A 16,179-nucleotide genomic window follows, 5' to 3' on the forward strand; every position below is an offset into this window, starting at 1 on the left:
TCCATGTTTTCGACCTATGCTTGCAGATGTCTCTTGGCTTTATGTCACCACAATTATATAGGTAGCCCCAGAAATGCGCATTAGAAAATGTTGTCTTTGTCAGAATATTTGGCATAATTCAGTTTAGTTTATTTTTTATACTTCTTGAAAAAATTTATTTCAATTTTGAGTGTTTGTTAAGCACTAGTCTTCCCCTCTAGTGCAATTTTGCACCAGTGGTTAATATAGGTACAGCATTCCTTCAAATGTCCTCCTAAGCAAGAAGCAGAATGTCCATCATTGACCTTCAAGGTAACAAACCTGGACAAAGCTGGCATAGCACGATAAGGTTTGCTATATGTAATTTATTAAGCAGCCACACACAGAGACATGGAGAGTGGAGAAGAGAAACTGACCTTATATTTAGCTTGCTGGAATTTCAACCCTTCCTGCTCTTGGCACTGCTCCAAGCTGGCTCTCTCCCTCACATTTCTATACCCAGGACTGGGTATAACGTACTCTTTTCCTAGGTCGATGTCTTTCATCTTCTCCTTCCGTAAACGCCAGGGTTTACAGTTGTATTTTCGCCTCAGAAAAATCTAAAGAATTAAAATCCCAATTTAAAATATATATCCTATGCCCAACACAATACTGCATGATTTATAGGAAGCTTTTTAACCAAAGGCCTTGGGCAGTAATTTTGAAATCCTAGAACATGTGACCAGACTACTTTTACTATACTGCCTTGTGGAGAACTGATGCAAAAGCACATGAACCCCTTGCTGGACTAGTTAAAGGGTATCCTAAAGTAACCATGAGACTAAATGACTCAATGCAGAAGAGCCATAGAATCTCCTCCCCCCACTTAAAATTTTCAAATATTTGTAATCTTATGTAATCTGAATTGCTAACAATCAATCAGTCACTTGATCCTAGCAAATTAAGTTTGATACTAAAACATTTTGATAAACAACTAGAACTCTATTTTCTTGACTGCACATTTTGAAATGCTAATATGTAAAATTAATGTTAGTTTCAAAACCCATAGAACATACAGCATTCATCTCTACAAATCTAACACAAGGTATTGTCAGTCTTTTGTTCAGTTCCCACAGACACTGAAAAAAGCCTTATCTTAACCCATAATTTTTTCCTCCCCCACAAATACTATTCATCTTCATTACAAATTTGGACAAGCATCAAAAATGTATTTTCCATGCCTATACATTTATTTATAAAGAAATGCTCTCTCCAGCTGTTCTTTTCAGACTGTTAAATCTTCCTGTCTTTAAGATTATAATAGAAAATCAATTCTTCCAGAAAGCAGATTGCCTTAAAGTCACCTTGTCCTGTGACATTACATTTTATATCTCCATAGTTGTGGATTTTTTAAAAAAAAGTCACCATGGAAAAGGTCAGTTTAAATTATACTGCAGCCAGAAAATTTATCAGCAGGTCTGGTGTAATGGACCATGACCCTGTTACATGCAGTAACATTGCCCCCCACCCCCATATTAATTGCTTAAAGATCATCATCCAGGCTATTTCTGCAACATGCCCTTTGCCTCATATTTACAACTACCCATATTAGTTTACAAGGCAAGTGAAGTAATATCTTTTATTAGATCGACTTCTGCTGGTGAGAGACACAGAAGTTGGTCCAGTCCAAGATATTAGAGAGGCAGGTAGATGATGTGTGGTATCTTTGTGGGTCCCAAGATATTACAATTGCACATCACTTGTTTATTTGCAGATAACCAGAATGTTTCCCACTACAGCCCTCCAGAGAGAGCCACTCATTGAAGCAGAAGTCCACTGAAAACACAGGGGCCTCCTTGCCTCCTTCTCCCTCTGCCTTGCCGGGTTTATTTGGCTGTGCTGCTGGAGAATGATTCTGCATCTCGCTGCCGCCAGGCCTGCGTGTGCACCCACCCGCCGGTTTGCTGTACCTCGCTGGATGCTCCATCCTCTCTTCTGCAGCACCCTCTGCGGGGCCAGCCGCACACGGCACCCAGCGGCTACGGTGCCAATGCCACTAACGCAAACACACCATCAACCCCCTCCGCTGATCTGCAGACAGGAGCAGCCAGCACCTGTCCCTCCCCAACCCACCGTGCACCCCCCCCCTTCCTAAGATAGGGCGTCTGCAGCCCCACTTCCCCCGCTGCAAACTGCAACGGCAGCACCGGCACGCAACAAACCAGGGACGGGTCCTCGGTCCCACGGCGAGGGTGTGTGCGCCCCCCGTCCCATCTCCCTCCCCCACCATGGGACGGGGGGGGGAGGGGAACCCGGTGCTGTGTGCGCCCCCCGTCCCATATCCCTTCCCCCCGCCGGCCAGGGGACGGGGGGCAGTGCTGTGCGCTCCCCCCGTCCCATCTCGCCCCTCCCCCCCCCATGGGACCGATGGGGACCCCGATAGTGTATGCGCCCCCCGTCCCACCTCGCCCCCCCCCCGCCATGGGACCGGGGGGGGAACCCGGTGGTGTGTGCGCCCCCCGTCCCACCTCGCCCCTCCCCCCACCATGGTACCGGGGGGGCCCCCAATGGTGGGGGGCCCCCTCCCATCTGACCCGCCCCGCAGGAGGCCGATAGGGTGTCTTCCCCCCCCCCCGCCGCCCGCCCAGTGCCGGCCTCCCTCTCCCAGCCCGAGGGCGGCCCTGCCTCAGCAGTGCCGGACGGTCAGGAAAGGGGGGGAGGGGAAGGAAGACCCTCTTTCTCCATCAGCCCCTCCCCCACGGCAGCCCGCCGCGCTACGCCCGTTACCTGGCCCGGCTCCTGCCCCGCAGCTGCGGCTTCTGCACTCCGCCGCCCCGCACCCCGACCACAACCTTATAGCGGCACCGGCGTCCCCACCGCGGCTGCGCGGGACCGACTCTCGCCGCGGGGGACGACGGGAACGGTAGTCCTCCCTGCGACGGCTGCGGCCGGGCCTAGGGGGGGCGGGAACTACACTTCCCGGCAGTCCCCGCGCCGGCCGGCTTCTCTGGTCTGCTCTCCCTCCCTCCCTCCCTCCGGCTGCCGCAGCGGCAGGAGCGAAGCGCTCGCCGGGCCTGGCCCTGCCGCTGGAACGTTCCCCGGGAGCCGGGCGGTGGCCTCGCCCCAGCTGCAGGGGGAGGGGTGAATGCACCCAAGGCAGCCCGGGGGGTGGGGCCGCCCCTCCCCTCAAAGGCTGGGGGGGAGGGGGCCGCATCCGGCAGCAGGACACGAGTGGGGGTGACCCACCCTCCGCAAGGTGGGGCACCCCCAGCGGTTGCAGGGGCGGGGCGGCGCCCACAGCGGCAGAGGGGCGGGCCCGCGCCAGGCCCGGGAGCGGAGGGGGTTCGCTCGCGTGCACTAGTGGCCGCGGGAGGGAGGCCCCTGCTCCCCGCAGCCTGGTCTTTAACCCCTCTGCCCCCGGCTCAGTTACAGGGCTTGGTGCAGGCCCCCCCCCCCAGCAAAAGTACGAGGAGAACCTGCCTCCTCCTGCTGTTCTCTGAGCCAGCCCCGTTGGGACATCATTCCTCTCCAGGGGTCAGGCAGAGCAAAATACAGAGGGGCTGTTTCTCTGAGCTGGTCCTGTTCCCCCAGCCAGGCTAACCCCTCCTAGACCCCCTTCTGTCCTATCTCCTCCTCCTTACCTATAACGGATAGGGATACAGCTGAATCCCTCCACACACTTCATCACCTACAAAAGAACAAAACACCACACCCCTGCTAGCGGAAAGCTGCCACAGGCCTTAGAAACAAGGGCTGTAGGTTTTTCTCTGCTTAAAAAAAAGTGGGAGGGCAGCCCCGCCCTTCTCTGTGTTACTTTCAGAAGTTAATCTTGGTTGATGTCTTAGGTAAGCAATTTATATAACAGATAGTCCATTAGTAGAGCAATTATTCTCCTGTCAGTAAGTTTCAGCTTCCTGAAAACCACCAGCTCTAATGAAGAAACTGAATCATTGTAAAACTGGGATGTGAGAACCAACAAGTAAATTGATCCCTGAATGTTTGTTTCAGGTCCAGGGGACAACTGCACCTTTCTGTAAGGAGGTCTGGCAGAATTCACTCTTAAAATACATTCTTTAGGTAAAAATGCTTAAACTGATATTTAAATGTTCACAGTTGTGTGAAAGTATGTGGAGGTCAGACAATTTAATGACATTTTGAAATTCAAGAAGTTAAAAACAAGTAGTCAACATCACATGTAAAAAAAAAAAAAGCACATATCCTTAAATCAGATTAAGTTCTTAATTCACAATTTTCTTGCTTTGCCTTTTTGTGCATTTCACTCATTGAAGAAATATTTTTCCATAGGTTGTGTACAAAACTGACGTTTACCAACATCGACCCATAAAAATCTAATCCTTCTAAGCCTAGATGTAATAAGGGCATCGACAGATATTTTAGGGTCATCTGATATATAACCCCAGCAGCAATCATGAGCACTCTGACATATATCACTCAGCCTGTGCTATTTCTGGCAAAATCAAGACATCTCCATGGAGGACATACTAATATATTGGGACAGCCTCACTGCAAGCCCATTACTAACCACAGGCAGAAGCATAGCACGAACCACAGCAGGACAGTCATGAAAGCACAGGGCTAATATGTTGGGCAGTCACGGGTCTTCCTTTGGAAAATTCCACTGTTCTCACCTGTGCAATTTCAAACTGGTTTGGTTGGAATTTTATAGTGTTTGGGATTATTTCATGCCAAGTGATGCAGTACACCTTATGTTTTATAAACAAGGGTGGATAGTTGGATAGGAGCCAGAAGGATAAAAGATAACCGAAAACCCTTTTTGAATGGAGTTATAAAACTGGACTCCTATTTACACAAGTTCTGCTGTAAAGATATATGCAGCTACAATTAAACAGCACAATCAGCACAGTACAGAGTGTGAGAAATAATCCAAGAACTCACTTACGGTTTAAATTCAAGATAAATCACTTATTTTAGTGTGTTGACATGAGTTATCTTGACCAGAACATCTGCCATGAGTTCTGCGCATCCTGTACCAAGCGTGGGCCTTACACAGGCTTCCCAAGGAAGAGTTGCCTTGAGTCTTGTTCCCAGGTTGTAATTCTATGAAAGCCAGGAACACACGTACTTTGTCAGCCTGCACAATAATGGGGAAGTAGCCCTTGATCCTGAAATGCCTGCACAGCGCCTTTGTAAACAAACCTGTATGCTGCATTCTTGTTACAACTGGGGGTCCAGCAGGTAGTTCTCAGCCTTCCTGATCCCAGAAGGGCAGAGTAGCCTTCTTCAAGAGAGTATCTGGAGCCAAGTTGATGAAATGTCAGAGCTCAAAAGCTTCTGTGGCATCTGGTTGGAGACACAAGATGGGGAAGGACAGTGGCGGACAGAGGGTCTCCAGTGGCCAAGCCTACATTTGCGCCCCCCCCCAGACCTCACACATACCCCCCCATGCAGGGCAGGAGGGGTCCTGGCACCACCCCCCAGCTGCCCCAGGGAGAAGGGGGTCTGTACCTGCGGGGGGAGCATGAGGCGTGGGGGGGCACAAATGCAGGCTTGGCTCCGCTGCCCCCCGCACTTACCTGGTGCACAGCGCCCGCCTCTCCTGCTGCTGCCCTGCAGCCCGGTGCCAGGTTGGATGGGGCAGCCTCATCTCCAGTCTGCAGGGGGGGGGCACCAGCTCAGCCCTTCACGACACCTAGCGGGGGGGGAGGAGGCAGCACAGAAGCCCATCCAAGCTGCCACTGGGCTGCGGGACTGGAGCAGCAGGTAAAGGGTGCGGAGCGGATGCTCCAGGCCGGCCCTTTGTGGAGGGTGCAGGAGGCTGCTTCCATTCCTGCACCCCCCCCCCCCCCCCCCGCCCCACCGCCCGTCGTGAAGGGCCTGCCCAGCCCCTGGCCCGGGGCTGAGGCCGCCCCATCTGATCTGGCGCCAGGCTGCAGGCCTGGACTGGCGGGTATGTGCACTCCGGGCCAGCCCTTCATGACGGGCGGAGGGTCGCAGGAGGCTCTGCACTGCTCAGAGCCTCCTGCGCCCCCCACCCCCTGCACATTGCGAAGAGCCAGCCTGGTGCCCCCCCACAAGCTGGCACCCAGGGGCCTGCACCCCCTTGGTACACCACTGGGGAAGGGAGAGGTAATATGGAGGGGCTGGGGAGGAGGGGCTGAATATTCAGCAAAACACCGAAGCCATAGGAAGTGAGGTAGTGACAAGACAAGAAGCATCTCAGCCCAGGAAATGCAGCAGAAGGGAGAACACCGTGGCTGTGCCCACACTGGCATTTTCCTTTATGTCCCTCGCCTTTTCACTAGAACAAGGTTAGCGCCACTGGTGGGAGGAATAGTAGTAGTGCTGGAAGAACAGGGGCTGGCATTTTAACCGGTATCACCCAACTCTGCTCAGGTCAGGTCTAGGCAACAGTGGTTGAAGCAAGATGCCCAATGCAAGTGCGATGACAGGAGATTTGAAGAAAAATACTAGTCTAGACATAATCCACTGTTAGGTCTGTGTTCTGAGTCTCCACTAGTGGCCTGTCCAGAGGATACGAATATACTAGTGCTACCAGCTAGCTGAGTTACTTTATTTAACTCCAGTGGGAGAAATTAATGCTTTCAGTGCTGGGTTCATTCCCTAGTGATGACCAATGATAGCAGTCTTTACATAGACCAGGCCTGTAGGAAATAAAAAAGGTCACTGATTCAGGATCTGGGATTTTCTATATTCAGTCCTAGACCAGGGATAAAAAAAAGTGACAGCCAAACCAAGGAACCAGTGACAGCTTTTAAGATTAGTGTTTGGCAAATGACCAAGCCTACGAAATGTTTTATACCATCCAACAAGTGGGATACCATCTGACAACTGGGATTCACAGAGTATATAAAGGATCTGCTTCTGGCCCTGACAGATTAGAGCAGCAGTTCCCAAAACTGGGTCGTGACCCCCCCAAGTGGGGTTGCTTCATCAGCAGATGAGCTCACGGCAATCCCAAGCGTGCAGAGGACACCATTTTACAAAACTGCCTCCTCCGCACAGCGTGACCTCACATGAACCATAAGCATGAGGTCACATCACATGAAGGTTGCTATTTTGTTCTACAAAACAGCGCCCTCCATGCAGCCTGACCTCGCACGCACGATTTGTGTAGGAGATTATGCAGTCCAGAGGACACCGTTTTGTAAAGCAAAATGGCAGTCTCCTTGCGGCATGACCTTGCATGTACAGTGCTTGTGAGGTCACACAGCAGGGAGGACACCATTTTTAAACGGCAACTTCCATGCTGTCTGGGGTACTGAGAAACAACGCATCTGAAAATGGGATCATGCAGGGAAAATGTCTGGGAACCGCTGGATTAGAGGATACTGAACCTCAAGAATCACCTCATTCGGATTACCAACCTGGGTTTATTTCTTTATTTAGCCATTTGAATGCAAACACTATTTTAGTGTCTGGACAACCTTTAACAAATAACCAACACTGTAAGCAATCTCACAGCTTAGAACTTGTGCACAGAGGGAGCAAAGCCGACTAGGGACAGGTGACCTCCAGGGATGCAAACGGAGAATCAGGGAGAGAAGTGCGCCAGAGATGGGGAGCTGCAGAAGGGAGGGAGATGAAGCTTAAAACAAATCCAGTTACTGTCTGATCAAAGCCATTTGGGTTCGATAAACTGAGCGTCATCAAGTGGTCCAGAAAATCCAAGTTCAGTTTGTGCAAATGATGGTCTTTATCCAGCTATTTATACCACAGCCATCACTATAATATCTGAGCACTTGTATCCACCCACTGAGGCACTCAGAGATATACGTTGCAGAGATTTACTTAGTTACGTTACCTGAACTTACCAGAACTTCAGTCTCTTGGGTCGAAACAAGCAGACATCACTTAGTCCTTCAGGAGCTCTTCCCAATTAAAACTCAAATGCTAGTTCAAGCAGCACTGCAGACATGGTTTGGATAACCAGTACAGTATCTCCTTTTAGAACCATGCCACAGCCCATCAGTGGAAAGCCTTGTAACACGCATAACTGCAAAAAAAATTGTGCTGCAGTTTTAACATTGTCCAGACCCTGGACAGATCAGAGCAATATCAGTTACACAAACGGGAAGGGGATGTGACAGGGGTTCGTTCAGTAATTTCGCACTGCTGCAGGACTAGCTGGAAATTCTGCTTAAGGCCTTATGTGGACATGAGTTTGAGGCTGTGCTCCTACTCCAAGGAAATTTACCCACAAAAGAGAAACACAATGTACTTTTACTAAGTGTGGCCTGATTGACAGCGTCTGTCAAGAGAACCAGTTTTGGAATAGCAGGAGATGCTGCAGGATAGTAGAGATGCATAAATCAAGCACTTCTAGTGCCGATATAGTCTATTAGGTTTGCCACCAGCCTGAGCCTCTCCCAATTTCTCCACATCTGGCAAGACTAGCTGGTAGGATGCGCCATTCTCCTATTTCATTCAGGTAGGATGATGCATGAGAACGCATCTTCTTTGACACAACTTTAAAAGTTCGATGCCACTTGCACTCTGCTTAGTTCTTGTGCAACTCAACTGTTCAGTGAGTTACTCGTTGCCCTGTGTGCACAGTCCACAGGGGATATTACTCTGCCCCAGCAGCTCCCAGACAGGGAATTCAGTGCAAGCTGCAGAGGCTCATGCAATCCCGGAGGTCCCAGGCTTATTTCTATAACACAGCTTGTGCTTTCACTTCCTCACTGAGCAGTGCATTTGGCCACAACACAGACCACAGGACTGAGAAATTAATTTCCTTTTCCTTGAGTCACCCAGGAGTCCCATGACCTTGTGTCTGGCCTGTGGCACCATGGTTCCCACCGGCCCCAATATAAAGAACGAGCTCTGGGGAGAACCAAAGGGACTTCATTCATCCTCTTGTTCTCTTGTTTTTTTATCACTTCTATGGTAGTTGAGGTTTTATTAGAACTGAACAGTCAGTCAATTTCTGACCCTTCTGATTTGCACAGAAGACCCCTCACAGCTTCTGGTATTTGTTAGATTCTGCCAACTGATAGATGGGGGTGGAGAGAGGGGTGCCTGACCAAAGAACCAGTTCTGGCTATTATGCCTCCTTTCAGGACCACCACTCAGTAAGTTGTAACAGCACGCATGGCACTGCGTCTCTTTTTGGAATCACACCTACGTCCGATGTGCCAATGCCAGAACACTAGCCTGATTTACACAGATACCAACAGGTCCTGTAATTGAATCGCAGCCCTGGAAAGCTCTTTGTGAACTGTGTAGGCTGGACGGGATTTGTCAAATGACAGAGGTCACTGCTGCCTTCCTATGAGCCGGGGAGTTTAACGCCTAGGGATAACATTGTGATAATAAGGCATTATGAAGGTCGGCAGTTTTGTCATGGCAAGAAATGAGGAAAGTCACAATTTTGATTTAAGAAAATCTGTGGCACATACTGTACTAATGAGCTATTTGCAATGGGAGATGACAGTTGCAAACCACCCTTTACCTGTGTTTTATGCTATTAACATTTAATTAACAGTTTCAAATTCTTCCAAATCTGGACTCTGCTATACCGGGCATCTGCAGAGGCTCCAAGCTGTGATCTGAGCTCTCGCTGCAGAGGACCCAGGGATGCAGAAATCTCCTGTAAGAGATTAGAATGACCATGGATCTCATTGCTTTCAGGACAGATTACAAGCCTCTGCCCTTCCCCACAACTGTCTCACAGTAAGAATACGTAAATATAAAACATTATGCACCACTCTCCCAATCAGGGACAATAATCAGCTAAACTTCCCCATCAGCTACTCCAGTGCCAATGGGGTGAGTGCAGAATACAAAGTTCAGAGGAGACGAAAGGCAGAAAAACCAGGAAGTTCACATACCCAGACCTACCAGTGGAATGAATGTTCACAGCACGCTAGTGCCCACTTTCATGCCATGGCTTAACATCTTTTAGGAGCTCAGCTTTTTCAAAAGTGACCTGATGGCCTCTGCAACTTGCACCCCTTAGATGGGAGGTATTAACGACTATGCTAGCTGTCTGACAACCTGGTGGGCTATGCTAACTAGGATTTTCCCCAAGACCTTATTACACCAGCTGTTGTGTGGAGGCAGGTGGATGGGATCAGATAAAAGATGCAATCTGCCTCTTAGCTCGCAACTAAAAAGAAATAAAAGGTGGGTTAATTCCACTGATTTCCAAGGCTCTAGGTCTTATGAGGACACATGAGATCTACATTATGCAGCAGGGACCCCAAATAGGCTTAGAGGATGCACTGCTGCACTTTCTTCTTCACCAGTCCCGGATGTTTTTGGAGCTGAGAAGAGGAACTTAAACTTGGAGGGAGTTTGAATTCCTTGTTCCCCACCCCAGCAACATGCTGCTTCACTGCACACCTCCCCCAGCATCTGCCACTACATGCAACAAACTGACACACAAGGACATTAGCGGATGTTTGTGCAAAAGTGATCAGCCAGGAAGTAGCTCAGGCGAGCATTCAAATTGTCATCATGCTTCAGAATTAACTCCCCACCCCCAACACACACACACACACACACACACACAGGAATGGATTGGGCAGCTCACGCTTCGGAGCTGCAGACTCAGGCAAAACTGACAGCATTAGTTTACATTTGGAAAGTTATCTTCCCAACCATAAAGGCCAAGGATTACAACTTTTGCCTAAATGAAAGCTAAGAGTCTGAAGCAAAGTTATGTGGTAATTTAAAAAGAATCCACAATTTTGCAGCAAGATAAGTCACCGTCACATTATGCACAAGGCTCTGCTTGCCTCATATTACTGGGATGTTTCTCTGTGTTTATTAATTTCTCTGCGCCTTTGGATCGTAGCCAAGCTCAGAAGTATTGCAAGAGGCTGTTCTCACTGTATCAATCAGGTCTGTGATAGAAAGCTTTGGTTTTATGAGATTTCCACTTTAAAGTGAATATCTCAAGGGAACCTCTCTATTACAATTCAGCCAGTTCTACTGTTTAGGTCATGCAGTAAGGAACATGGAAAAGTGTTCCATCTAACTTTACCTTCTAGGATTGCCCTCCTTCCTGTGAAGAGATAATGCACTGGTTAAATCCAGCAGCTACAAGTTTGAAACTATTTTTGACTGGGACCAGATTAATGGAATCGGAAGGTCAGCTATTGCAAAATCAAGAGCAAAATTAAATATATGGAACAAGCCCAGAGCAGTTAATCTGTACTGAGTGTGGGACTGTTTGATTTTTTTAGAAAACCTGATAACTTCAAGGACAAATCATATGTTAAACAATAGCAGTGGAGCAGACTCTTAACAATAGTGTACCCTGCATTTAATACTGCTCATGCCAGACCTAGGGCTACTGCTAAATTAGAAGAAGTCTGTTCCACAGTTAGAGTTTCATGTTTGTATGTTTTTGCAGGCAAAGGATGGACAAGCGCTTAACTACCTCTAGCTGTTGGTTTTTCAGTGCATAGAATTAAACAGTCCGGCAAGGCTAAAGCAAAGAGGGACAGATATGCTTGTCTTGAAATGGGATTGGACGCTTAGGATTCAAACCCCACTTCTCTTTCCCCCCACTCCCCATAGCTTTGGGATGTGGAGCTGGCGGTTTTGTTCGGGACCCATATCTAGTACTTGGAAAACAGGGAGGACCTCCCTACTCCCCCCAAATCTGCCTACGTTTGTTCACATGGCAAATTTACATTGTGAGGACAAAGGTCATGTCAAGGGACAGGTCCCAAGAGGCCCCGTTCCTGGATTTGTTGTCAGCTCTGTATTCTGGCAGGGTATATTTGCAGTGGAACCAGCCAGGGCTTACCAAGCAATTTCAGTCTAGGTAGGGTGACCAGATAGCAAATGGGAAAAATCAGGACAGGGGATGGGGGGTAATAGGAGCCCTGAATATCATGACTGTCCCTATAAAATCAGGATATTTGGTCACCCTATGCCTACGTGACTCCCTCACTGTTGCTACACATAAGCCCTGGCTGCTATCAATTAAGAACTAGTTTCTAGACTGAGGAGCAATTGGAGCCCTTGGCGAGAGAAAATAGTAAAAAGATTTTTCCTTTCCACTGACTCCTGAGGAACGTGAGATCTCAGACCTGCTGTCTGTACACGGTGCTCCTGATACTCCGGTTTCAGCAGCGCCCGAAGACAAAAGTTCCTGGTTAGACAAGCTGGGGGCATTCATACCTCCGGAGATGCATGGGGACGATCGAAGCAGCAGCTAGTTCACTTAGCGCATGTGATTTTGTAATGGACATCTGCTTCCCTCCATCAGCAGAATCACTTCACTGGGCCCCCTCAGTGTGATGGACTTTATGGAAACATACTAATCAAATACCGATTTAACCAAACCCCGTGGGACAGCGTGTGCAAAAAACGGACCTTCCCCTCCTCCCCAGCAGAGTTATTTTAAAATTTAGAGAGAGAAATGACAAAACTAGGCAAGGCTTAAAGTGACCATTGGCATGGAAAACACCGGGCTCATCTCTACGAGCCAGCTGCAGGATCAGGGTTCAAATCTCATCCCAGATTTCGTATGATGTCACAGCCATTTTTACACCATCATTTGTACCCTTACTCTAGATATTTCAGTGCATATGAAGTTTATTTAATTGTTCCTCTTTGCCCACTGGTTTATCCCATTGGTCACTTTCCTAGTAAGATGAATGCTGCCCTTGCTCCGCCTCTTCCCTCCCCTGATCTGCCTACTCCTCTCCCCCCCCCATCAGCTCACTCCTCTTGAGGTGGGGGGGGGGAGACTCAGGGAGAGGGCACGAGAGGCAGGAGCAGCACAGGGCAGATGGAAAGAAGCAGAGTGAGAGTGTGGGGGAAGGGAGGAGGAAGCGACTGCTGAGAGTAGCGAGCAGTGCAGGCAGGAGGGTGTCGGGGAGGGAGGCGTCCTCCCCCGATGCAAGAGGCGTGCACCATCCCTGCTTGTCCCATCTCCCGTGGGAAGGTGGCCATCAGGATATCTTCAGTAGACACACTAGGGTGGGTCCGTTGGATCTGCCAGTCAAACGGCAGCATTAATTCTACGCTCTTCCCCCTTAAGCCTCCCTTCTCACCAGCACCACATGAAAACCTGGCCCTGAGCCCAATGCTTCACCTGTAATGAGAGAGGTGCTGGGACTCAAGCATTTTTTTTGTTACTTTCATAACAGCCCTGGCGAGCCCAGAGGTGCTGGGGCTCAGCCCTGGCACAAAGCACGCACTGCCTGAGCCTCATAAGCAAGTGCTCGGCTCCCAGCAGCTCTCACGGTGATGCTCAAGACCAGATTTTTCAAGAGCTGGGCCCCTCCCATGCACCCAATTTGCTGATTCGTTGGAAAATCCAGCCACTTGTTTAGGTACAGAGAAAAACCAGACTCTTCTGAAGCTCTAGCCCCCCAGGGTGGGTGCTGAGCCCTTCTGAAAATTGAGGTCTCTTATTACAGCAGCCACCAGGAAAAGCTTCTAGCTAGTACAGCTGCAGCAGGCGCTGCCTCCTTCCCAGGTGAGCAGGCAGGACAGCCCCACGCCTGTCTTGCACTCTTCACTGGCCGCTTCTGAAGTAGGTCCTGATTTTCAGGCTGGCCTGAGTCACTTTGGAGACCAGGAGAACATTTTTTCTGGGCTTCCTCCTGACCAACACCTGGCTTTGAGTAGAGGAGCAGCACAGAGCCCACGAACCCCTATTAGATAGCGCTGCAGCCTTACCAGCCCAATCAGCCACGACGAGTCTGTCTACACTGTAATTAAAACCCACACTTGGCCTGTGCCAGCCAACTCGGGCTAAGGGGCTGTTTAATTGCAATGTAGACATTCAGGCTTGGGCTGTAGCCGGAGCTCTGGGACCCTCCCACCACACAGAGTTCCTAGAGCCCGGGCTCCAGCCGGAGCATCTCCAGCACAGTTAATCAGCCCAGATGGCTTAGGTGTAGGCCAGCTGCGGGTTTTCATTTGCAATGTAGACATGCCCTAAAGGAACCAACCAGCTCTCCCTGCCAGGGAAGCACCGCTCCAATAAGACAGCGCTGAGCAGGATGGGAGAGGATTAAAATAAGGGCTTCAAGACTGATGCGGGTAACAGGACTTGCCCACTCAGGATCATCCAGAACTGCAGGCGCTGGATCACGAGGACTTCAAACGTCACACTCAGCCAACAGCCTGGCTACGGCCCTGCATTGGGGTGCAGACTCCCCACTCGCTGGTGGTTGGCCTGCAGCTCGGTGCGGCCTACCAACTCTGATGGGCCTCCCTCCAGATTCCTATGAGCACAGCCCCTGCCTGCCCACCCCTTTCCCACACATCGTGCAGATGTTCCCAGGCCGTGGGCGTGGAGCCTGTGGCATCCGTGTATTCTGCCGGGTGGTGAGGCACTAGAGGGGCTCTGCTGCTCCAACCAGAGGGCACCGCGCTCTCAGCACCAGCAGGGATTGGTCAGGATTGGTTTAGTTAATACCTTTGTCAAACTCCTGCAGGCATCTTACAGAAAGTGTCACCTGTGCTATCACACCCCGCACCCCACCCGGTCACCTTGTTACACAGGAGCCCAGGCCCGAACGGGCCATACCAGACTCCTGAGTTCAGGCCCCCAAAAAGGGACCCCGGGCTGGTTTTTGGAAAGGGATCTCTGCTTGCCGAGAGGGTGGGAGCAGGACTAAACCAGCCGGCTGGATCCCGTGGGAACCCTCAGCTGACAAGCCCTAGTGTTGGCAGCGGAGCAGCCAGCCAGAGGTCACATACAAAGCCATTCGAGTCAACACCTGTAGTGACTCAGGCCCTGGGGCTGCAAGGGAAAGTGCCAGACCCCAGCCAAATAGGCCTTTATGGACAGATGCCGAGTCAGGCATTTTGTACCCTAGGAAGCCCAGGAGGAGACTCCAGTGGAGTACATCTCTTGGGAGCCAGAGATGGCCTGGTACCTGCTGGGTGACGATAGGATACAGAGCTCCCGGCTGCTGGTTGAAAATGAATCTCAGGTGCCAGTGGCAGCAACCATCTGTTGGAGGCCCATGTGAGATCAGCTTGGTGGGTGTCCCTTCATTTGGCAGTGGAAATATGTCCCATCATTAACCCATCATCTCAAATGGCACGAAGTGGCCCCTTGGCTGGAAGTTTCAGGATGGAAGCCAAGGAGTGAATGGCCATGGAGATTGTCCCCTGCGTCAGAGCTGGGCAACGCTGGTGGGGTGAAGGAAGGGAAAGGGGAGTTTATATACTCATGTTACTGTGCTGTACCTGTTCTGGAGGGAAAAAGGAGATCCCACTGGTGTCAAATAGGCCAGCATCCTTTAAATAAATTCCACATTAATTCAGAGGCTACTGTCTGGGTCAGACCAAGATGCTTGAACTACAGGAATTTGTGCAGGTACTTTTATTTAGTGTATAGCCTCAAATAGCACAAGCCTGATTCTCATAATTTACCAAGGCCACCAGTTCCCAGGGAGGGGAGGGCGGCGAGACCAGGCAGCCCCTTCTGCCAGTCTCTTGCGTTGACCCACTCACTGAGCGTCCTACGCGTTTTGGGGCTTCTCCTCGCAACACTGCATCTTTACAAACGTCACAGAAAGGAGCGGGGTGCGTGCTCACAGAGACCCCACAAAATCATCGAGCTGGCCCGGAAAGCGATGTCTCTGCTCTAGGGGATGAAAAAGAACCCCAGCAGCTTAACTGGGCTCTTGGATCGCCTAGGAATCCTGGGGCTTCCATTTCCCCAGCCTGGTAACTCAGCTGCAGGAGCAGGTCTTTCCAGATAGCCCTGCTTGGGATGAAAGCCATGCTTAGGAGCTCTGTCGTACTGTGCGGTGTAACAGAAGTGTACCATACAGCAAGCCCGTAACTGGGACAAGTGCCTGACAGGGGTCCCATAGGGTGCTCACAAACATTGCCACTAACTGACACTTAACAGCTGCTCAGAGGAAATGCATTAATAGACAACTACATAGAAAGATCACATGGGTCAGCTGGGGCACCCAACACTTTACGCCTTCACCTCCCACCCCCAGAGCTCAGATCGGGTGAACGTGGGATTGTTTGCTGTCTCAGGGGCTATCAGACAGGTGCTTGAATCACTGTGCACTCTGGAATTCATTGCTTCAGCCAGCAGTTGCATTAGGGACCTCAGACTGCTCTCAGCGGACGCCTCTGCAGCTATGAAGTTGCCTTGTCTTTGATCAGGACTGTGTTAAAATGATGGAAGGCTTCAGACCAGCCTCCCAACAGAGATTCCGAGGGACGTTAGCAAGTCATCATGTGTTTGTTACTCACCATCACGTCCTCTTCAAGGCT

General features: G+C 50.2%; 1 protein-coding gene and 1 long non-coding RNA gene across 4 annotated transcripts in view; both read right to left on the reverse strand.

Moving 5' to 3' along the window:
* ABCC5 (ATP binding cassette subfamily C member 5) overlaps window positions 1-2,822 on the reverse strand; it is a 68,480-nt gene extending 65,658 nt beyond the window's left edge. For all 3 annotated transcript variants that reach the window (XM_067536513.1, XM_067536512.1, XM_067536517.1), the window contains exons 1-2: window positions 2,746-2,822; window positions 396-578 (exon numbers count right to left, since the gene is read on the reverse strand). In XM_067536513.1, the coding sequence (XP_067392614.1) occupies window positions 396-524 (129 nt within the window). In that variant the 5' untranslated portion in view covers window positions 525-578; window positions 2,746-2,822. The remainder of the gene's footprint in view (window positions 1-395; window positions 579-2,745) is intronic.
* Window positions 2,823-3,633: 811 nt separating this feature from the next.
* On the reverse strand, window positions 3,634-7,916 carry LOC137145648 (uncharacterized). The gene is made up of 3 exons (XR_010917700.1): window positions 7,773-7,916; window positions 5,137-5,280; window positions 3,634-5,037 (listed from the first exon to the last, which is right to left on the reverse strand). It is a non-coding gene; the product is annotated as an uncharacterized lncRNA (long non-coding RNA).
* Window positions 7,917-16,179: the final 8,263 nt, after the last annotated feature.

Source organism: Emydura macquarii, unplaced genomic scaffold (genome assembly GCF_026122565.2).
Source record: "Emydura macquarii macquarii isolate MOO-44397 ecotype Brisbane River unplaced genomic scaffold, CSIRO-AGI_Emac_v2 contig_3603, whole genome shotgun sequence".
NCBI lineage: Eukaryota > Metazoa > Chordata > Testudines > Chelidae > Emydura > Emydura macquarii.